This window comes from Myxocyprinus asiaticus, chromosome 6 (assembly GCF_019703515.2).
Source record: "Myxocyprinus asiaticus isolate MX2 ecotype Aquarium Trade chromosome 6, UBuf_Myxa_2, whole genome shotgun sequence".
NCBI lineage: Eukaryota > Metazoa > Chordata > Actinopteri > Cypriniformes > Catostomidae > Myxocyprinus > Myxocyprinus asiaticus.
In genome coordinates, this window is record NC_059349.1 from 15,407,120 (window position 1) to 15,430,363 (window position 23,244).

The 23,244-nt window shown below is 37.4% G+C and overlaps 1 protein-coding gene across 1 annotated transcript in view; it reads right to left on the reverse strand.

The window, feature by feature from the left end:
- LOC127441897 (ephrin type-B receptor 3-like) overlaps positions 1-21,080 on the reverse strand; it is a 39,351-nt gene extending 18,271 nt beyond the window's left edge. Inside the window, exons 1-8 of the mRNA XM_051699457.1 lie at positions 20,729-21,080; positions 15,182-15,246; positions 12,772-13,056; positions 11,423-11,810; positions 6,039-6,194; positions 2,198-2,533; positions 927-1,051; positions 380-536 (exon numbers count right to left, since the gene is read on the reverse strand). Of these exons, the coding sequence (XP_051555417.1) occupies positions 380-536; positions 927-1,051; positions 2,198-2,533; positions 6,039-6,194; positions 11,423-11,810; positions 12,772-13,056; positions 15,182-15,246; positions 20,729-20,792 (1,576 nt within the window). The 5' untranslated portion in view covers positions 20,793-21,080. The remainder of the gene's footprint in view (positions 1-379; positions 537-926; positions 1,052-2,197; positions 2,534-6,038; positions 6,195-11,422; positions 11,811-12,771; positions 13,057-15,181; positions 15,247-20,728) is intronic.
- Positions 21,081-23,244: the final 2,164 nt, after the last annotated feature.

Genomic DNA, 23,244 nt, shown 5'->3' on the forward strand with positions numbered 1-23,244 from the left:
AAACAACAGCATAACAATAAGAAAAAAATATACAAAGCACATATAGAGGGATGTTCCAGAATCAATGCAAGTTAAGCTCTAGCGACAACATTTGAGGTGTGATGTCCATTACCACAGAAAATAAAGTCGACACATCCCTCAAAAATTACGGTTACAGTAAGGCTCTTACAATGGAAGTAAATGAGATCATGCGCTTTAAGGGTTTAAAAAGCAGAAATGTGAAGCCTGTTGTTTTGTTACAGCAATGAACCCAGAGCATTCCTTTTAGATCTGTTAGTTAGGTATACTGTATATATAAAATTTTGCCCTATAAAAATGTGCTTGGCCACGAAGTATCTTTGTAACAGATATAAAAGGAACATAATGTGTATGTCTTTACCATAGAGACTTGTACTGAAGTCCACCGGGCTGCTGTAGCGCCCATAACCAGCTACCGTTCGCGCACGAATTTGCATCACATATACTGTGCCAGCCTTTAAACCCTCCACCTTGGCAGAAGTGTGTTGGGCAGTGACAGTGTGAGAGAACGACTCTCCCTAAGGAAAAACAAGCACGTACACACTTAATTCCCAAGACACTTCCAATGCTTATGCAATGCTTGAAGTGAGTCTTTAGTTTACAGTTTTCACTGCAATTAATGGATCAAAGGCATGTAAAAAAGACAAGCCTGGAATAAAACACGTTAATCCAACACATGGCCGTAAGTAAATCCTATAGGCGAATTAAGCCCAACTCTTTTTAGCATTAGCCATTGGGTTTTGACCAGAAGCCATCTGTTCTGCCATTGTCTTCCACTTTAAGTAGAATCAGGGCTACTTTGAGCTCAAGCCAGTTAAAACCATGCTGGGTGCCTGGTGTAATGTCATCTTGCTCGGGCTCAAGAGTTCTTCTGTCAGTGTTGAATTAGATGCACAGCAGTTCCTCACCCTCTCCTGGTACTTGATCTCATAATCCAGGATCACGCCGTTGGGCCGTTCTGGGGGCAGCCAGGAGAGGCTGAGAGTGCCAGCTGTGGCCCGCATTAAGTGTACGGTGGGGACTGCAGACGGGGCTGGAAGTTTTAAAGAGATAGACAGAGAAAACATTATTAACCTTATTATAATAAGGTTAGATTTTTTAAAGATCCCATTAAATGGCTTGACGAGGACAGTTTCATTTCCTGTGCTAAAATATTACCTGTTGAAACAGGATGTTTGGGCGGGCCATACAAAAATAGCCAATAGCCTTTAGTTTACATCACAAAGTCATAAACCATGATTGGCTAATTGCTTATTTTAATCTGTGACAGGTTAGGTTATTAGGGGGAGGGACATTCTTATTCTAAGGAGCAACTGGTTGGACAGGCCCCTGAGTGTGAGATGAGTCAATCAATATTATTCTTCTGTTGTCCAGGAAGAGAATGTTCATTTTAAATGTGTATATATCTGGTAAAAGTACATTTTGTTAACTTTTAGAAGTATGCTAGCTAATATCCATGGACTGAAAACCACAAAACTCCCATTTTGATTTCATGGGGTCTTTAGGGTTCAGTATCATGTGAGGGTGCAAACAGAAATCAAGAGACCAAAAATCATATGGACATTTCTGTGGGGTCCAGAAAAGTTGGCATGTTATGCAGAGATACTGTATATGCAAATATCAATGATTGAATGATCAACAAACAAGATGATCATGCTATTAAAGAGGTATAGCCAGAAATAAAGAAAATTTATTGATGCTTGCCCATGCAAAACTTACTGCCACTATGCTGTGGTTGCCAGGGCATTGCTATGTGGTTGCTGATTTGTTCTGAGTGGCTCTTAGCACATTGCTATGCAGTTACTAGGGTGTTGCTAGGCTGTTCTGGGTGGTTTCTAGGTGGTAGCTTACTGACCCAAGTCAAAAGAGCCACCTCCGAGTCTCTATGATATTTTGGTCTCTAGATATGGCTGGAGTCCCTCCTTCAATGTAAGTCTATGGGATTTTTCCACCTATTTTATCGTCTGCCAGGCAAAATCATTATTGGATTGCTTAGAAAAGTAATAGCGCACCTCTCCTCAACAAGCCATATGATTTGAGGTAGTATTCATGTTTGTAGCACAAACGAGTTATGCATATAAGTTTAAAATGTAGGGATAGGAGTTTGTTCATTCCTAATCCTATATATGAGCAATAGTAATAGTGATGCTTGCCCTATCAAACACAACTAATCTCTCACCTGCTTGATTGGTGGTGATATTGACTGTGGTGTAGTGTGGCGTGGATGGATTCTTGGAGGAAACTCCATTGACAGCCTGGATCTCAAAGCTGTAATGCGTGTGTGCCTGTAGATTCCTCACCGCCGCCTGCATCTCAGCCAGACCTAGTCGCCTTGGCAACACCTCCACGTTATCGTCACATCGGGCGCAGGACCCACCATCATGCATGCACTTTTTACACACCACATTATACACCACGTCACCTCGCCCGCCCAGATCCCGTGGCTCGGACCACTCAAGTGACACTGAAGTCTCGTTCACGCTGGAGATCACGTTTAAAGGAGCTGAGGGAACAGCTAAGAGGACAATGGTAAAGTGTTACTTATGGACAAACTGAATAGCATATGGGTAGTTAACATGAAATACTTTTGGAAAGTTGGAATATCCTGTGGTATGACATGATATACTCCATCAAAACTGTTTGAAGTAGAATTTAGCTAATTCCTTTATAGTTATTATGCATGCAGCATTTATTATCTCATATTATTTGAGTGACTAAATGGAATACTGTAATTATCTCTTAAAAAATTTATTTGTCACACCATATGCCCATTTAAAATGAACTTGTGAAGGTAAAAAAGGTTTAAAAATTTTAAAAAGCTCAAAAGAAATGGTGAGCAGTTACAGGACTTCAATTATATACTTTCTCTTATACTTTCATAATGTTGATAAAAAATCCATGGACACATCAGCATCAACAATCCAAATAAAATAATTTGGTAATGCTTTACAATAAGACCACATTTATTAACATTAGTAAATGCATTTGGTATCATAAACTAACAATGAAAAATATATCTTTGCAGCATTTATAAATCTTGGTTAATGTTGTTGGGGCTTCATTCAGGAGTGGGTTTGGTTATTAGCAATAATTAATAATTATCAAAGATAATTATTAGTTATTAAAATCAACAGAATATTGATTATAATCAACATTAGCTTATTAATCCTTCAAATCAACAATCATCAAAGATAATTATTAATTATTAAAATCAATAGAACATTGATTAGAATCAACATTAGCTTATTAATCCTTCAAATCAACAACAATCAAAGATAACTATAAATTATCAAAATCAATAGAATATTAATAAGGATTAATATTGCTGGGGCACCACCCTGGAATCAGGGACTAATAACCAGACAGTAAAGCAGTCTCAATATAGGACTGTTCTCTTAGGGAAGTCGACGTCCAGAGAACATCGACATTCAAAAGGTAAACAATGAAGGCTTGAATCCGAGCACTGACAACCCCTGCCAGTCCTTTGCACAGGTGCATGCAGAACAATACCAAAACACTTCTCTTTAAAGTATAACAAAGTTTCTTGATGCAGTAATATAAATTAATAATCAATACAATGCAGTCGATAAACTTCCGACTTCCAACTACAAACTAAACAGTAACATGAGTATATATGGTAACCAATAAGCCTATAATACACGAGAGGAGGGTAGGTGTGTGTGTGTGTGTGTGTGTGTGTGTGTGAGTGTGTGTGTAAGGAGAGAAGGAGTGCACAAAATGGTGGGCATGGCTCTCGTGGAGAGTACGTCATGCGAGGTTTCGGGCCAGAGAATGTGGCCGTGAATGTGGGCGGAGAGTCTGGTTAATGGCGTCTGCCTGTTTAACGCGTGTCTCCTCTGATACGATAACTTAGGGACAAAGCTGTGCTCTATTGCCAAGTTATCTGTTCACCAAATGTGTGTGCTGTATGTTTGTGAGGGGTCATGTGTGTGTGCGGATAGTACGAGAGAGAGAGAACAGGGTGACCGCACTGAAGCTGGTTTAGCGACGGCAACCGTTATTTTCATCATTCAGAGACAAGGTGAACGGCTCGTAATCCGTCCACTGCGGTCATTGGTTCTTTATTAGGTAAACTCAGCGTGCCAGTCTCACCCGCGATGGCGGAAATGCACAAACAGCCCAACATGGTTGGACGACAACACAACAAATCTCATTCGTGGTAACAGTGAGTTACAGTAATACCTTGGGTATTATTAGCAGCAATGAGTGGACTCAGCGATCTGTAAACTGTACAAGCAATAAACTTGATACACAAGAATAACATCCTATAATAATCTATCTCTGCCCAGACGTAAACTTCTTACTTGAGTCATGTGAGGACATGGGTAGAATGTGTGTTCGTCCGTTGTTTGACTCCGACTCGGTTCCTCGAATCTCGGGTGATGATGGGAGGCCGTTTCCTCGCTTTATCGCCGGGTGGTACGGCGGCTGATTCTCGGCGGAATCTTCTTTCTTCACTTCTGCAGGCAAAAGGGTGGGACGCGGATTGCTCGGCGGTCTCCTTCGGATCCGTTAGCGTGCTCGGTGGAACACGGAGAATCTCGGCTCGTCCAGCGAGATGGAGATTGTATGGCCAAAGTTCAGGTACGTACGTTACTTCCTTGGCAAGGAGGCTACACCTGGGAGCAGCAGGGCTGCAACTAGACGTGGTGCATACTGTCGCTGGAAGCAAGGCTTAGAAGGAGTTTTATACTCTCGATGACATCATGGTTGAGGGGTGCGTTCTGTCGTGCGTTTCATCCAATAGGAGTTGAGAGTTCGATCCTTCAGAATCTCACACCTAGGTGTCTGTTTGGACTATCTTTGTTTGATTTTGGCGCTGTTATCATGTTATCAGGCTTGAGTGTTCCTATAGGCCTCAGTCAGGCTTTATGATGGTGTGTAGGCCTGCCTTTGTCTCCTATCTGAGCACATAAGGCCCAACAAAGTTCATTTATAAAAATACATTTATTCATTGTTAGTTCATTAAGAATTAGCTAATGTTAACTTTATACAACTTTTCATTTTAAAAATGTATTAACATATGTTGAAATTGACATTAAGCAAGATTAATAAGTGCTAAAACATTTTTGTTAGTTAACTAATATTACTGAATACAAGCTTATTGTAAAGTGTTACCAAAAATTTAATAGGACAAATAGGATGTCCTGCAGCAAAAAACGTATATTATTCCTAGTGACATGTATTCAAGCATTTATCCTGCAGTATACTGTAATGCATATTTGATCATGAATAATAAATCCACTAGACTCCCTTTCTTTCTTAAACATCACAGTTTTATATATTCCTACACTGTAATCTGACACTAATTAAGAAATCAGGAGGCTTAAAAAATTCAGGCTGTCATTGGTAAATTATCTCATTATTCTTGCATATTTGTTTCAAAAATGTCTCTTGGGGAACGCAAGTACAAAGTGTTAACTTGTCAGGATCATATTTCAAACCAATGAATCTTGTATCAGTGAATCATGATGTAAACTAATTAAAACCAGAGGCTGAAGTTTTAAAGCTCAACTGCCTAAGGAATTGAAAGCTTTGGTTACAATTATTAAAAAGTAAAAAACAAAAAAAGAAAGAAATTTCCTTTTAACCTCCAGCACAATTTACTTTTTTTTTAAATGATGAAAAATATTCAGACTTCTCATAAATTTGTAACAAAAGACCACCATTTCAAAAACACTCTCCAATCAAGGGCTTGTGCAACACATTACATTCATGTGTGAATTCATATGATAGTTCCAATTATACCCATGTACCTAGATTCAAAAGCCCTGAAGCTAACTAGTTGTAATCGTGTGTTCTATGTGTTAGATGCACACAACCCGCAAGCACTGGTGATGATGACCTTTTTATCTACGTGTTTTTCCGTGTTATCAGTCAAGTTCACCAAGGGGTAAATTCACAAAACAGATCTTTTCACCATATAATTAGCACAATGTGGTTCTATAACATACTTCCTGTCCTAATTTAACATGTGTCACTGATGATACATCACTTACTAGTGCAGGCATTGTCAGGCGAGTCACTGTCAGCACGGTAGTAGCCGTTTTGACAAGGGCACACACTGGACGCCCTAGAGCTGGCCCGGCTGTTGGGAGGGCACGGCATACATGAACCATCACCCTGTTTGGATTTGAAGGTCCCCAGGGTGCATGCTAAAGGTTGATGTAGAAAAAAAAAGTTGATGTAAGTATAACAATGGTTCTAAACTGATTTTGCTTCAGGAAAGTTTTTTACATTGGAAATGAAGTGGAGACAACACATTACCAAAATTGTTAATTGGACAAATGTAAACAAAAATGTCCTTAAAATCAAACATTGAAATGTTTTAATATTACCACAAACTACATAGGACCAACGATATGCTAAATTATTAACATGATATGCCTGCTGCTGTATACCGGCAAAAGTGGCACAAAAGCAGTTGTTTAACAGCAAAAGAGGGACTGAAGTGGCTGTCATAATGAAGCAGATGCTCAAATAGTTTTTCACAATATCATTATTTTTATGTTACAAACATACAAACAATCACTAAATAAAAGTTAAGCGATGCGGCCATGTTTTCTGACGTCAAACAAAGAATATACAAACTAGTCAATCCACTCGAGCCTTCTCCCATTCTGTCCAAGTATAGGTCTCTGAAGAACAGTTATGGGTGTCAAATCTGTGGGCGTTTTCAAACCGGGATGGGCGTTTCTAAACTATCCAATGAAAGTAGGGAATCTCAGTGTACAAATCAGTGGGCATTTCCAAACAGGATGGGCGTTTCTAAACTAACCAATGAAAGTAGGGAATCTCAATGGTTTGAAAACGCCCACTGATTGGGAAAAGCCCATTTTTGTTCTGCAGAGATATAAGTCTCATTCCGTCTATCAATCATTCTAACCACCTCCGGTGCTGGAAAAGTGGAAGGGCTGGGCTTTTAGAACCTTATATGCTTCTAATACGAACTCCGAATCCCATGTTGCATTGCATGTAAACAATATGGTGGTGTGCATAGCCAGCAAGCGCGATCGCGATTGCATCTTATCTATCATAAGCAGTCATTATAAACATCTAAACATCACATATGTTTGATAATATATAATCTGATATCCAGTGCACCAGCTGTGATATAATCTGTCCTTCAGTGCATCTGCTGTGAAGTGTATGGTAAGATTTTTTTTTTTTTTAATTACAGCACGCATTAAAGAACTCACGCTGGAGGGTCTGTCCGTCAGTACAGGAGAAACTCACGTGCAAAACGGTTAATGCCTTCGGCAGCCAATAATTTACGCAGAAAAGAAATCTACATGTTTATCTTCACTGCTAGTGAACACGTCCACTACCTTGCATAGTTTTGTTCATGGTTATCGAGATTGAGAGCACGTAACCCGTCCATGTTAGCATCTGCCTATTTTGCTAGCTTCTACTAAGTGACAGATTAATTTGCAGCAAAATACCATAGAGTTTGTTTGGATTCACAGTGTCATCAACAACAAAAGACAGTATGGAAAAACTTTTCTCTTCCCTTAATGTTAGCATTAGCATTTAGCTTGCTTTTCTCTGCTGTCCATGACCACAACAGATTTTTAGGCCACAATCCACAGGCTGAGAATCATAAAAAAACAAGAACGAATCATCGAAGCTCAGATAAAGTTAGCTTGCTAACCACACCAGTGGGGCCAAGCTGTGTTATAATACTGCATTAAAGTGAGTCAGTTTCTGTCTGAAGAAAATGGCTGATGTAACAGTCTGGCTGACAAATCTGCTGCTTTCACAAAGCCCTGCTGTTTTTCTCCCTGTAAACAATCCACCACACCCGTATCTCCACATAAAATGCTGCGAATGGTGGAGCAACTAATGAGGTCCATAGTGATAGACCCCCCCCCCCACCCCCCATATCAATGCTACATATAACACCACAGATAAATTATAACAAGTAGAGAAAAAAAAAATCTTCAATATTCCTCCCATGACACATATTACTTCACAACTAAAATGGAAAGCGAGTGTAATAAGACAGTGGAAAATCCGTGTGAGTGGCCCCTGCTCCCAGACTTAACACCCGTGGCGTTCCACATTGAGACGGAGGGAGAAAAGAGACTGGAAGAACTTCAAAACACAGAGAGAGAAAGTCAGAACATGACCAACCAGACAGATAAATGTTTACTGGAAGGGCTGAAAAATTAGGATGTACGTGATGGTCCGGGACTAGTGTGAGAGAGTTTTGGGCCACTGCTGTGTTTTAAAAAATCTTTTATTTGTTTATCTTGTGCGTGTAATGTATGCCTTGCAAACTTACAAATTTGGTTTCAGGTGATGTATTGAATGTTGTTGTTGCGAATTCTGCTGATTTACATTAAATGGCCACCAAGTAATGTTATCTGGCTAACGTATGTATATTATAGTCTCATATCAACTTGTAATAATTTGTACAGTACAAGATGGTGAAATCGTAAGATATCGTATGACCTGGCTCGTAAAAAATATAAGACTTTTATTCTCGTACAGACCAACCAATCAACAATAACATTTTAGCTAGTGTCCTATCCAATACTGTATTTAAAAAAGGAAATGTCTATGAACAAATTTGGGTACTCATTTCATATTTATTTTTGCAATATCAATAATAGATTCACTCGTCTAGTTTCAAAACCTGCTGTTTTCTTGCTTCCATAGTACACAACAGCAATTTTCATATTAAAATCACGGTTAGGTTTAGGGTTGTTTCATTTATGTATCTCTAAAGGATTAAAAGCCATTATTTTTGGTACAAATTGTTACAACCCACTGCACTAATTATGACTTGTCATGAGCACAGGTTTATATATACATAAAATTTATAATAAACATAAAACATTAAATTAAGGCACATATAAAAATATTGCTAAGAATATATATATATATATATATATATATATATATATTTATTTTTTGGTGGTGGGCCAGCGAAAATGTTGGCCAGGCATGTACAAATATGAACAAGTGGCCCCACAGGGCCAGCAGAAAAAAATCCTTATTTCTGAGCCCTGAAATGGGCTTGGCTGTATCCTGGTGTGTGTGTGTCAGTGGCCTACGGAATACAGCTGGAAGGTGATAAAGGAAATTAGACGCTCTCTCCATTGGCCACGGTGCATCTTGCGGCTGTAGTGCCGCCCGGGAGAGTCGTTTATCAGTCCTTTAAGGCAGACTCTTAACCTTGAACAACCAGATGGAAACAAATGAGCCGCCACATACTGGTACTCTCAAAGGAAGTTTCCACTCTGTCCACTAGTTCCTTCACAGTGAACAGTCCAGGAGGCCTGTCCAATTCACATTTTATTACTGTGAGTCCACCTCATCATTTGTTCACACTCCCTTCCCTCCTCCCCCGTTCTCTGTAGTATGTCTTTTAATTTTCCCCATTACTCTCCCCTCCGTGTTTGTGAATTCGTCTCGCCTTCCGCAGCACCATCCATCTCTGGTATATCGCTCTGTTAGGACCCTATCAGATGTGTCAGTGAAAGCTGTGGGCTTCCGCTGTTGGCAGCTTTGTTCTCTGACACCACTGCAGTCCTCCACCCATTACTAAGGCTCTCTCGCTCCTCTGTGCTGAGCCAAGATAAGGTCGGCGGGGAGACTGTGGATCAGCACGGGTGAATCCGCACATTGTTCAGACTGTATAATGCTCAAGACTCCAGATTCTGCAAACTGTTTAGCAATACTAGTCTTGCTGAGCCCGAAATCAGGGCCTTTTTATATTCACCTAAAAAAGTGTTTATCCTCTTAGGCATTTTAACCCCAAAACTCATTGCTAACTTCAACCCTAGAATACATATGGACTACAGTTAGATGCATATTCTTTATAACACTGCTTATTTGGTCAATTAAAATTCATTTTAATCATAATTTAGTGTGTGCATGAACCAACCAAATATCCTCACAAGGATAGTAAAACCTGAAAGCTCTGACATTGGAAAACAGCTAAATAAACATACTAAATAATGTTTTAATGACAATATAAAAATGCAAAAAGGTTCTGTGAGGGATAGTTTTGGGGGTTGAGGTAGGGTTAAGGGATAGAAAATATCATCAGTTCAATACAAAAACGGAAGTCTATGGAGAGTCCCCACCATGATAGAAAAACAAACATGAGTGTGTGTGTGTGTGTGTGTGTGTGTGTGTGTGTTTATGTGGGTCAGGTTTTCCCTACATTGTGGGGACCAAATGTCCTATAGGGTTGTAAAATCTGAAATCACCTACATTGTGGGGACCAGCAAATGGTTCCAACAAGGAAAACAGCTTAATAAACATACTAAATAATGCAGTTTTAGTATACTACTATAAGGTTACTAAATACTTCAGTTCAGTATTCCTCCCTTTTAGTATTCCTACTATATCAGACACATGTTTTTCATGGTATTTTGGCCCACATTTGAAAACTTGGAGTACAGATATCTAGAATTGTCTTTTAATAAAAAAATTAAAATATAGAGCCTCAAATTTATTTGATTTAAAAATACATAAAGTTTCAGCCACCTTCTGAGCCTTTTTCAGACAGCCAACATCATATATTTTTTGGAGCTGTCAAAATTAACACGTTAACGCATGCGGTCAATTAAAAATGTTTAACGCGTTGATTTTTCTTAATCATGATTAACGTATTTACTGTTAATACAGCATTAACTGGCATAAACACTGGTTGGAAGAGCAGAACCTTTGCGATGTGTCCGCCTGGAGTAATTACACTGACGCACACACATGAATCATGAACGCGACTTCACGATTGCTGTAACAAAGCGGAGAGCCACAGTCTGCTGGCTGATTAATATCATAGAGGAGGAGAGTTTAAGAGATGTAATGCCCATTGCAATGAATATGCAACCTATGTGGGGACTAGTTCTTTCAATTAGTCAACCTCCCACTTAGACTTTAGGAAACGTTTAATGTTTAACATTTAATGGTGCTATTTTAGTGTATTTCTATCTTTATATTGTGCTTTGTTCGGAAAATGTTAATAAAGCATTATATTGTTACATATTTTTTTTATTTCTTTCCTAAGAAGGAAATAAATGTATTTTGACAGGAAAAAAAGTATGTTAAGAGTCAAATTTCAGAACTTTTAAAATGTACAAATAATTGCGATTACTCCGAAAAATAATGTAATTAATCTGACAGCACAATTATTTTTTAATTAAATAAAGCTGAGGCTCTTTTTTGTATATAGAGTGAGCATTGCATATGGTTTAAAATTAGCATTGCTGTTGACTGCATAAAATAACATAATAAAACCTCTTTGATCTGCAAGTAACCTCTGCCCCTCTTTCATACAGATTTTATAATCCGCATTGTGGCCTCTGCCAGCAAACACTCAAAAGCATTAGCGAGAATCCGCTTTAGATTTTAAAAGCCAAACACTCACCCTGGCACTGTGTGTCTTTCTTGGCTGGCTCAAAGCCTGGCATGCAGGTGCATGCTCCCACGGGGACCATCCATTCTCCATCTCCATTACAGTATAGCTTTAAAGGGACCGATTCTTCCATGGCATTTGGCACGCAGGCTCCGGCGGCGATGACTAGTGAAGTGGCCTCGGCACCTGTGGCCGTCTCAGGGAAGACTGCGAAGTTGGCGATGGTGGTGGAGCACTTTTTAAAGAAGACCCTGGCGGAGATGAGGGACATGCAGGCGCCCAGGTCCTGGAAGGCCAGGTAGAAACCAGCTTTTGAAAGAGGCCCGAAGCTTCGTACCTTGGTGTTGACGATCCCTGACTCCAGCAATGAGAAGCTCTCGTCAGGGGCTACAGTGTCCACCTGGGACAGAGGACAAGAAGACAGAGTATAAGGAAAACAAGAAGATAAAGAAAATTGGTTCCTTTTTCATAGCTAAAGAGAAATAATGGAGGTTTCAGTTATATTTAATTGAAGTGTCAACATTCTGAGATGATTCTCCTAAAATTCCAATATCTCCTAAAAGACTTCAGATTGTTAAAATCACTTCTGAAACTTTACTTTTCAGATGAAAAATCGGAAAACTAAGAAACTTCTGCAAAAGTCTCCATGTACTTTCCCTATAATCTCATCGCTGTCTAGGAGAATCAATTGAGATATTGAAGCTGAAGTGTGTATTTTTTTATGTTAAAATACTTTATCCTATCCCAGCCTAATATGCAGACAACTGTAAGCCATTTGTAGGTTGATTTTCCCGAAAAGTGTAAATCACTGGCCCACTGGCTGTTTGACCAATTGGTTGACTCAACCAATGGTGTACTTTTGGGGTGTGACTCTCTGTTTTTTTTGAACAATAGCAAACAGCAGATTCATTTTTTATGCCATCATTATTGTCGCAATTCTGTTTGGTGACCAGTGGCACAGAAATTACACATTTTAGTTTAAAAGCATCGCTTTTGTGTTTTTCTTTCCAATGGGTAAACATTTGGGTCAGAAACTGTTTTAAGAATTCTTTCACACTGAAATGCTTGACTTGGGGTTTGTAATTCCTTGATTCTATAGATAAATCTAGTATATATATAGTATATCGTATACAGTATAGTGTATATAGTATACAGTATACAGAATATATATATATATATATATATATATATATATATATATATATATATATATATATATATATATATATACATACATACTATAAATTATAATATTAATTATATCCCAGATCAATAGTGAAAATACCACCATTCACCTTAATGTAGTAAAAACCATCTCTATGCAAAGTCATCATTTAAAAGGAGAACTCATTCTAGCTGACCTTTACGTAGGGGTTCTCCCTCCAAGGCGGGCTGCTTTCTGTGGCTGTGTCTCCATCCGATTCATAGTAAAACAGATTAAAGGTCTCCTTACAGGACCCAGGGATATTAGGGATACTTCCACAGTCCCGGACAGAAAACTTGAGCTCCACGTAGACTCGAAGGACTCCTCGGCGAGGGATGAAGTCTGTCCGAAGCCAGTTGTTCTGATTGGGCTCCCGCACGTTACAGACCTGGTAAGTCCTGATGGGGCTCAAGTGGTCATCATATCCACTCACTTCCTCCCACTGAGAACATGATAAATGACTGTCACTGACTGTACAATGGACTGTCTTTACAAGGGCAATGTAACTGTATTGTTCTGCTTGTAACAGTATCCAACAAAGAAACAGAATATTTAAGACGTTGTATTAAGAGTAATTCATCATTCAATGTTGTGGCAGTAATGACCAATATATTGGCTAGGTTGGTTAATTAACTGATATTTGACCATTTCTAAATTATCGGCATTTGCCTATTATCGTGTCTGCTTGAATAATTAACACAGGTGTTACATCCTCCATCTATCAGCTCCCTTTACAATAGATGAACAATTTTCTTTTCTTTTTTTTCTTCTTTCTGTTTTCAATGTTTTGTAGACAATTTGTAGTCAATATAGTTTAATATTAGGGCTGTCGATTAAACGTGTTAATTCAATGCGAATAATTATCAAAAAATAATGTGTTAACAAAATTAACACAATAAATTATGTCCCGGGTCGTAATAAGGAATATTCCAACCATCTAAACAATTCAGCTTTGGAGTACCACCTGTTTTCTCCAGGGGCAGTAAGCCCTTTTAATAAATCTGTCTCGGACAGATTAACAAATTCAGCTGTAAAATTAATTGCTGTGGACTGTAGGCCAATGATAGGCTTATGTTCAATAAAATAGAAATAAACAGTTTATTGCATTTAAAGCCAGTTTTTGTATTGTCTTATCAAAGCTTTACTCATCTGCCACAATTATGTAATGCATTTTAATTATCTGAATTATAATTTTTTATAATATTTATATTTTATTCATTATTATTTAAATATAAATATTTATAATTATTTAATCATTATATATTGAATTATTGTTATTTGAGGGGCTTTCTCAGCAAATATTTACATATGCGATTCATTGCAATTAATTCGATTAATTAATCAGCATACCATGTCATTAATTCTATTAAAAATATTTGCCTTAAAGGGATAGTTCACCTAAAAATCATTCATCATTTACTAACCCTCATGTTTTTCAAAACCTTTATAACTTTCTTTCTCCCATGGAACACAAAAGGAGACATTAGGCAGAATGTTAGTCTCATTCAATTTCATTATTATCTTTTTTTTTTTATTCTTCCATACAATGAAAGTGAATGGTGACTGAGGCTCACATTCTGCTTAAAATCTGCTTTTGTTTTCAACAGAAGAAAGAAAGACATGTAGTTTGGAACAACATAAGGGTGAGTAAATGGTACAGAATTTTCATTTTTGGGTGACCTATCCCTTTTACTATCTATTTTTTAAAGCAAAGTTTTGCATATCAGGTAAATTTATATTGTTTTAAGGATGTTTAGATATTATACTGGAAAACAGGACAAAGATTCAGGGAATATGATTAATTGCAGTGTGGTCTACAGATATTGGCCATGGCATTGGCCATTAAAAAAAACATATTAGTCGACCACAAGACCAAAATGCAAAGAAAAAAAAAACGAACCCACAAATGGCATTACTTGTTACCCTCCTCATTCGCATGAGTGTTCTAAAGCCCTTCCCTGTACAGTATTTTGTTTTCAAGTTGAGTGTAACACAATTCCTGTAATATAGCAATAACATAAAATCTAGATTTACTAATCGTTAAAAAGACGACAACACCTTCAATTTGTGCCCCAAAGTAGCACTAAATGGAAGTGGGAATAATGAACAGCTTAAAATTGAGCAGCTAAATTAAATTCATGTCAAGGGTTTGGGTAAATAGAAATCTTTCTCAAAGGTGACATTTGGGTTCCCTGAACTTCTCACAACACAATTAAGAGGCATCACTGCAAGGGGTAGCATGTGTTTATCTCCAGGTGTGAAGGAACACATAACTTAAGATGATGCATTGCTTTTGAGATGCCAAACATCGAGCACCAGCCTGCGGAAAGGGCTGAGCTGGTTAAGATTGTTGCCATGGCAACCCATCATTTCCATTGACTGATTTCGCATGCACATTCACTTTTATTGCATCTTTTTCCATACTTTGTGCTCAACGGAAGAAAGAAAGCCTTACAAGTTTGAAACAACATGAGAGTAAATAAATGATGACAGAATATTCAATGCATTTGTTAATAAATTCTCACCCTTATGGAAAATTACAGAGAGGAAAAAACTAATACGCTCACCCCGCTTTCTGGATAGGTGGTCCATGCCAGCTCTGTAGTAGCCCACCTGCTGTCCATAAGAGTCTCTGCAAAATAGACAATCAGTGAGGCTCTAGACAACAGCAGTCTCGATTGCAAACACAACAGAGCATCACTGCGCTAAAAACTGTAATTTAAAGCTTTGCGTATCAAAGCACTTCACTCATTTGTATTCCCTGCATAGTCTGTGGAAGGCCTAATCACTGTTTTCATTCTGCACACTAATATTGCAATCCACATTTATCTACCCACTACAGCACTGTCCTGTGGCTGATCTAAGAACAGATCCTGTTGTGTACTGCAGGGATGCTCTCAGTGCAGTGACATTCTTCATCAGGCACTCACTATTCTCTAAATACACTTCAATCAGTGGAGCAAAACTGCAAGAGCCAGCTTCTGCAAATTAACTGCACATGCAAATGTTTTATTCACTTTGTATGTCGGTGTTCGATGAAGCCAAGCGCTCGCTTCAAATGAATGTGACACACACATCTGCAAGCAAATCCGTGGAATATTTAGAGCATAACATCAACTTAGCTGATTAAGACCCCGGCAAATAGGCATATGTAGCGTGCAATAGCGAACATACACATAGCATTTATGTGTATTGTGCACCTCCCCTTTTATAGTGCTGTAAATCATAGAGAGAGCTAATTGTGTGGTGAAATTGCTGAAAGGGCATATTGCTGTTTGAAATATTCATAAAATTAAAGAAGTTCTTTTGATGCTTTGATCAATTCCTTATGACTGCATTCAGTCATGTTCCTTAAGGCTCTTTGCATCTGTGAATTTGGCTGCATAGAGGAACACAGTGACATGATTCTTTAATTTTTACACAAAGCAGCTTATTGCAGTGTATTTCATGGAAATGAGTGCACAGGATGTTCTTTAAAAAAATGTTATTGTACAGTCAGCAGACGAACAAAACTGTTTTTGAGATCTTTTTGTAACTTAGCCAAGCTTCCAAAATTTAAGCTTATGAAGAAAAATCAGCTGTAAGGAGACAGTGTAAGAAGGATAATTACAATCTTACTAACATATAATAACACTGTAATAACAAAAACAGAAAAACATCACCCAGCTTAAGACCACAGTGACAAAACCACTAACAAGCCTAAAACACAACTCATTTATTCTATATTTAGACATGACAGTGCCTGGGAGGCTGTAGATAGATGGACTGAACACAAGTAGGCCTGTCGTGATTATTAATAACCGGCTGATCGCAGATCTTTGTTCTGACCGTGGTTATTTGAAATAACCACGATTATTGGGCATTCAAATTCCAATCACATTTTAATACCCAAATAAGGGAATTGTAAGCGAATATATTGTATAAATGTCATGAACGCCGCATTTGTGTGTCATTCAGTTGAATTCAGAGCGTCACTGAGCTGCACCACGGATCTCAACCAGAGCAGCTCCTGTCCGGAAGAGTGCATGAAGAGCCTATCAAGCGCTCTGATGCGTGTGCTGTCAGCAGAGGCTGGTGCCAAACTCCTGCAAAAATATAAACAAACAACTTTGATAGAGAATGCAAAGCACCCAGGCTTCACTTTAAACGATCGTGAAATGACAAATTATCTTGGCCATATCAGGTTAATACACGCAGTTTTAATGACACGCAGTGACACAGAGGTGGAGACGCACGTTTACTCTATTTCTGTGGAGTGATAAAATGATGAAACAAAATCTCAAAGGTTTTGCTTCATGACAAATAAGGGCTTGTGGGTTTATTCAAAGCATTAAAATTACATGTGAAAGTGAAGAAATTAGGAAAGAAATATTTTACTATTGCATAATATAATAAAATATAAGTATAATTACATATATATATATATATATATATATATATATATATATATATATATATATATATATATATATATATATATATATATAGTTATTTTTCATAAATACATTATATAATCGAAAATATATTCAAAACAGTTAAAAAAAACAACACTGTAAACGTAAAATTGAACAAAACTAAAGATGACCACAAAGAGAGACATATTTTAAGTATTTTGAAATATTTTGATATTTAAAACATTATTTTTCATGTCATTCATTAAGTTTTTAAAGCCTTAAAAGGAAATCACATACCCCTATTTTATTATTTGATTTATATATTTGAAGTTAAATACGTAAAAATGACTTCTTAAGGTGCATGAAGCACACATGCAGAAAAAAGCACACCTTAAGAAATATGACAATTTATATGACAATTAATCGTCATAATCGAACAAACTCACCGACAACCCTTAAACAGACAATTAATCATCATAATCGCAATTATTTGTTTGACAATTAATGGTCAGCCAAATTTCATAATCGTGACAGCCCCAGACACTCTTTTCCACTTGTCATGAGGTGCTTGGGCCCACTTAACCTCCATTGGAAGTGTAACAAATATAGTCTGTTTAGAAACCAGCTTGGAAACTTGGGCCTATGAGTCACACACCTAGTCTCTCTCTCTCTCTCTCTCTCTCACACACACACACACACACACACATACACACAATGTATCGATTAAGATCCTGACAGTGAAACTGATGAAGAATCGAGGTAGTCATGGCCAAGGTGAAGGATTATCTGGCTGCACTGTAGTTAAGAATTCCTGGGACACAACTGAGCTGCATAATAATGCCAGCTATGCATGTATGCACACTAAAAAATACCAAGTTAAGATGCTGAATAAAATCCTGCCTTGAGACCGTTGTTTTGAAACAAGGAGCAGCCTTGTTTTTGCCAAGCAGGAATTTGTTTGAATATGAAATTAATATTTGTCAAGCATTAAATTGCAAGGAAAATGGGAGACTAATTGCTTGTATGCATTTTTTTGTGTGTGTGCCAAATATGCAAACTACAGGTTTCTAACGCCCTCAGTAACTGAAAGGCAATTAAAAATTATGATGGAGACACAAACCTGTTCACAGGGTTGGGGAGTAACAGAACACATGTAACAGGATTATGTATTTAAAATACAAAATATTAGTAACTGTATTTCATTACAGTTACAATTTAAATCATTGGTAATTAGAATAAAGTTACATTCAAAAAGTATTTTGATTACTGAAGAGATTACTTTGCATTTTATTGTTATTTGTTTCATTTAATATTTAGTCCTTTCAGATGGAAAACATTTATACATATAAATGATGCGATCCAAAGTGCATTTGAACAGCGGTGAAACACTTTCTTATGATGTGTTACATTCATACGAGCAGACAGAGAAGTAAGTTTGAAGTAAGTTTGGAGCTGAAGAAATAGAAATAAACCTTGTGTAAATTGTCAGCTTTACGCTAAGCTAAAATGTTATTTCTAGCCATTTTACGTGCACATGTTACCAGGCACGATCATATTTGTTTATCAAGAAAATCCACGTTAGATCATCATTTTTTAAAGACCTTTAATATTATTCTTGATGGTAATTTTGCATTGTTTTTCTGTAAAACATTTCTAAAAATCCTTAAAACAAGATCAGTTTGCTTAATCTTGTTTTAAAAGCAACACCGCACAAGATATTTAGGTTTTTCAGAACATGTATTTTTAACATGTGTATTTTGTCTTACTGTACTGGCAGAGTTTTTATAGTCAAAACAAGTGAAAAAATCTACCAGTGCTGAAGAAGTAATCCAAAGTATTTACAATTCGTTACTGACCTTGAGTAATCTAACGAAATACGTTACAAATTACATTTTACAGCATGTATTCTGTAATCTGTAGTGGAATACATTTCAAAAGTAACCCTCACAACCCTGCCTGTTCACAAGAATTCTACAACTCCCAGGATCAGAATGAGCTTTATTGTTAAGTGTTCTCACGTACACAAGGATTTTTTTTTTTTTGGGTGATAGGAGAAACAAGTGCACACAGAACATTACAGTTAGACACAGAATATGAAACAAGGTAAGAGTATAAATAGACATACAAATAATAGGACATATAACAGAATGGCATATGTACATGTGCAAGTGGTAATGTATGTGCAAGGTAGGGGTATGTACAGTCATTGAATTAAATATGTGAATTTACATATGTACATGAGATATGTATTTACATTATTGCACTGTGGGGGAGTCCTGAGGCAGTTTAATTGTTCATGAGGAAAATGGCCTGAGGGTAAAAACTGTTCTTGAGCCTGGATGTCCTGGTGCCTTAGTGCTCTGTAGCGCCGGCAAGAGGGACTCTACACTGTAAAGAGTGAAAATGTGCAGCTATTTCTACCTGATCTGTCCCTTAAAAAAATACTTTTGTTGGTGTAACCTAATGTAGTCAGGTAGCCTAGATTGAACCATATTAAAGATTTTTTACGACTTGAATAAAACCATTTAATTTAGAAGTGACCACATGAAGGACATTTTTAGGTTGTCTGACACATTTTCTTTTACAGTGTAACAGCTTGTAGCCTAAAAAATCTCAAAGGTATCAATAGCTTTTCAAAACCACACCTCGGCTCAATTTGGCATGTTTCACCTGGCCACTGCTTTCAAAATAGCAACTGTTTTCAAAAATTCATTTCAAAATGCATTGTCACTTTGATGTTACTCCTTTTCCTCACCTAGTACAGTCATTTGAACAGCTGTGATCACACAAGCCAATTAACATGTGTGGCAATTACACTGATGTGATGCTGCTATCATCACTATCTAGGTGACTTAAAAGGCTTTGAGGGGAAATCTGTCACACCAGGGCAGCAGGGGGCTTTCAGCAGTCCTAAAAACCATGTGTCACAAGCACAACTGGCATTTTTAATAAAGCATTGACCAAAGCAGAACATCAAGACACCACACTTCCAAGAAAATTATTAAAGAGATGTTTGGATGCATCAAGAACATTTTTTTTTCTTTTTTTTTTTCTGAGAATTTATTCAACACAACAATTGCTAATAGAACTGATTTTCTCTCATGTTTGGGTGTTTGTTGCTATAACAAAGGCAAAGAGCATGTGGAGAACCAGCATCATGTGTGTCAATACATGGACATGCCATTGCACACATCTTATCACAGCACTGTGAGACATTTATGTACACTAGGCAAAATCACATCACAAAATCAGACCTCTGAAAATCAATATTCTTTAGAATAATGTCAAAATGCAATAATATGTTCTAGCTGAAATATTAACACGAAAAGGGAAAAAACATACAGCCCTGGTATTTCAATGAAGAGTCCAATATGACGATAAACCGGACGGTATCGCTTCTTCCCTTATACCTTATTTTAAATGTAAACGCGCAGCAATATCTAGCACATTTGTCGCTATTTAACTACATCACTCAGCAAAGAATCACAGCAAATTCGCATTAAAACCTTTAAGTTTTCGTCAAATACGAAGTTTATGAGCCAGCGAACAGTCCGTACGGTACGCACAACCCAACTAGCAAAGCAAACACAGGTACAAGGTTATGTTTGTTTGTTATTATTATATTTTTCAATTGCTTTCATAAAGGGAACAGCCAACGGATGATGATACAAGCGGCTCGGAAACAAGTGTAGCCCCGTAACAAAGAGCGTTCGCACTTACCCTCAACAGCGAGAATAACGGGAACCCAAAGGCTGTATAAGAACAGCGAATAATCCATTGTCATAAAGCTTGAGGTTGCAACATGAATAGCGGTTTGCCAATATGCCGTCAGGAAGCGAAGTCTCGTTAAATCTCAGCGTACACGTACTGAAGTGGCAAATTCATGCCTTGCCCGAGTATCAGTTTCAGCCTGGAAAAAAAAAATGCTCAGCTCCTGTTGGTATGGATGCCTTCACATATTTCATTCAGAACTGCTCACGGAAGATCTCTGTCTCTCATGCTGCTATTCTACATGTGTGGCATCATCCTCGGTGTGAAAGAAGCTGTTGATTCTCTGCGACTACGCGGAGGAATGTCAATCGCGAGCAACGGGGGGGGGCAAAGCTCTATAGGTCCTAAGGCACACCCCTGCGGGACACCGCTGATAACTTACACACTAACTACTGCCTCATGTTCTTTTATTTATGCATTTAATTGGGGTTTTAGAGAAGCATTAAAATGACGTGTAACTCTTTTTGTTGCATACACCATTATGAAGACAAATAGCACCTGAGACCCCAGAATCCGAATTGTGGGGATTTATTTAGGCTATGCATATGCATGGTTATTCTTTGATGCACAGCGCCACTCACTGTTTGTTTACTGCACGAATTGATGTAGAACTAAGGGAGTGACTTGGCAAGTGGCCACTAGTAAGATATTCGTGTAACAGTCATTCACAGCCAGTAATAAAATAACCATCCAGCTTTCTGCTGATTAAATAATGGGATGCATGTTGACACAAAGGCAATTGGATACTGTAAACAGCCTTCATAAGTGTAAATCAATGCTATCATGCATTACATTTCAAGTCATCACAATCACTTGACCAATTCATATAGGATGATTTAATGTCTGGCATGTTTAGAAGAGCTGCACCCCTATAAATTAATCATTGCATCATGGTTCCTGAGAAATCATGGGAGGTTATCCAAAGATTTGTGGTGAACAAAAGAGGGGAACAGCTTCAGTCTTCTGGTAAGACAGTCTTTGAGGATGCAAAATCTGCATATCAATGTCCTTTGCTGAGGTGTTTTAGGAAACGGAAAATCAAGGCTCAGTTTTCAGTATTGTAGTGATGTAGCTACAGGAGGGTGGAAGAGATGATATATGTACAGTAAATGTGTTGTGGCTGATTATTATAAGTTATATAATTATTATATAATAGTTAGAATTCATTAGAATTGATTTATCGATAAATTGTCTCTTGTCTGTATATTGAATTTTTTAGCAAGGTTGCAGAAATGTTCTGAGAAATAAGAGGTTAAGGGAACGTTGGGGGAACCATAATGTAGGGTCAATATGGATGAAGAGGGATGGTTAAGCTTGATCTCCATATATCCATGTTATAATGGTTTAAATCTTGGTTAAAATGGTTAAAATCATTACTGAAAAATTCTTTGGGAATTAAACAATGAGCTTTTTCAAAATAATACTATATTCAAATACTGAACTGTTTATCTTTTTTCAGAGAGATAGTGTTTTACACTAATATTTAAAACAATAAAAATGTTTAATCTTTTAAAGGAGAATTTTAAGTCAAAATGTTTGGTTAAGTTGATTTATCAGGTGGATATTTTAATCTGTAAGCCTAGGTTGCAAACAAAATAAATACTTTCAATAAACTATATTCAAGGACAGCCCCCTTTCTAGCTTGTTTAAAGGGATAGTTCACCCAGAAATGAAAATTATCCTATCATTTAATCAACCTCATGCCATCCCAGATGTGTATGACTTTCTTTCTTCTGCAGAACACAAATGAAGATTTTTAGAAGAATATCACAGCTCTGTAGGTCCATACAATGCATGTGAATGGTGTCCAGAATTAAAGTTAAAAAAGCACATAAAGGCAGCATTAATGTAATCCATACAACTCCAGTGGTTAAATGCATATCTTCAGAAGCAATATGATAGGTGTGGGTGAGAAACTGATCAATATTTAAGTTCTTTTTTTATTTACTATTTACTACTGTCACTTTCACATTCTTCTTCTTTTGTTTTTGCTGATTTACATTCTTTGCGCATATCGCAACCTATTGGGCAGGGAGGAGAATTTATAGTAAGAAAGTATTTTAATAATACTGATCTGTTTCTCAACCATACCAATCATATCGCTTCTGAAGACAATCCGTTTTGTTGACCATACACGTGCACTGTATGGACATACAGAGCGGAGATATTCATCTACAAATCTTCATTTGTGTTCTGCAGAAGAAAGAAAGACATACACATCAGAAATAGCATAAAGGTGAGTAAATGATGAGAGAATTTTCATTTTTGGGTGAACTAACCCTTTAAGTATGACAACTGGGTATTTCAGTCTGTACAAAACTGCTCATAGATTTGATCATGTCTGTTCATCTGATATAGTAATGATTTCACCAGCAGTTACTGAAAGACTTCGATCAAGCTCGTAACGCAGACTTAATTCCCTCAGCTATCCTCACATCTGTTTCAAGCAGCGGATGTGAACAGGG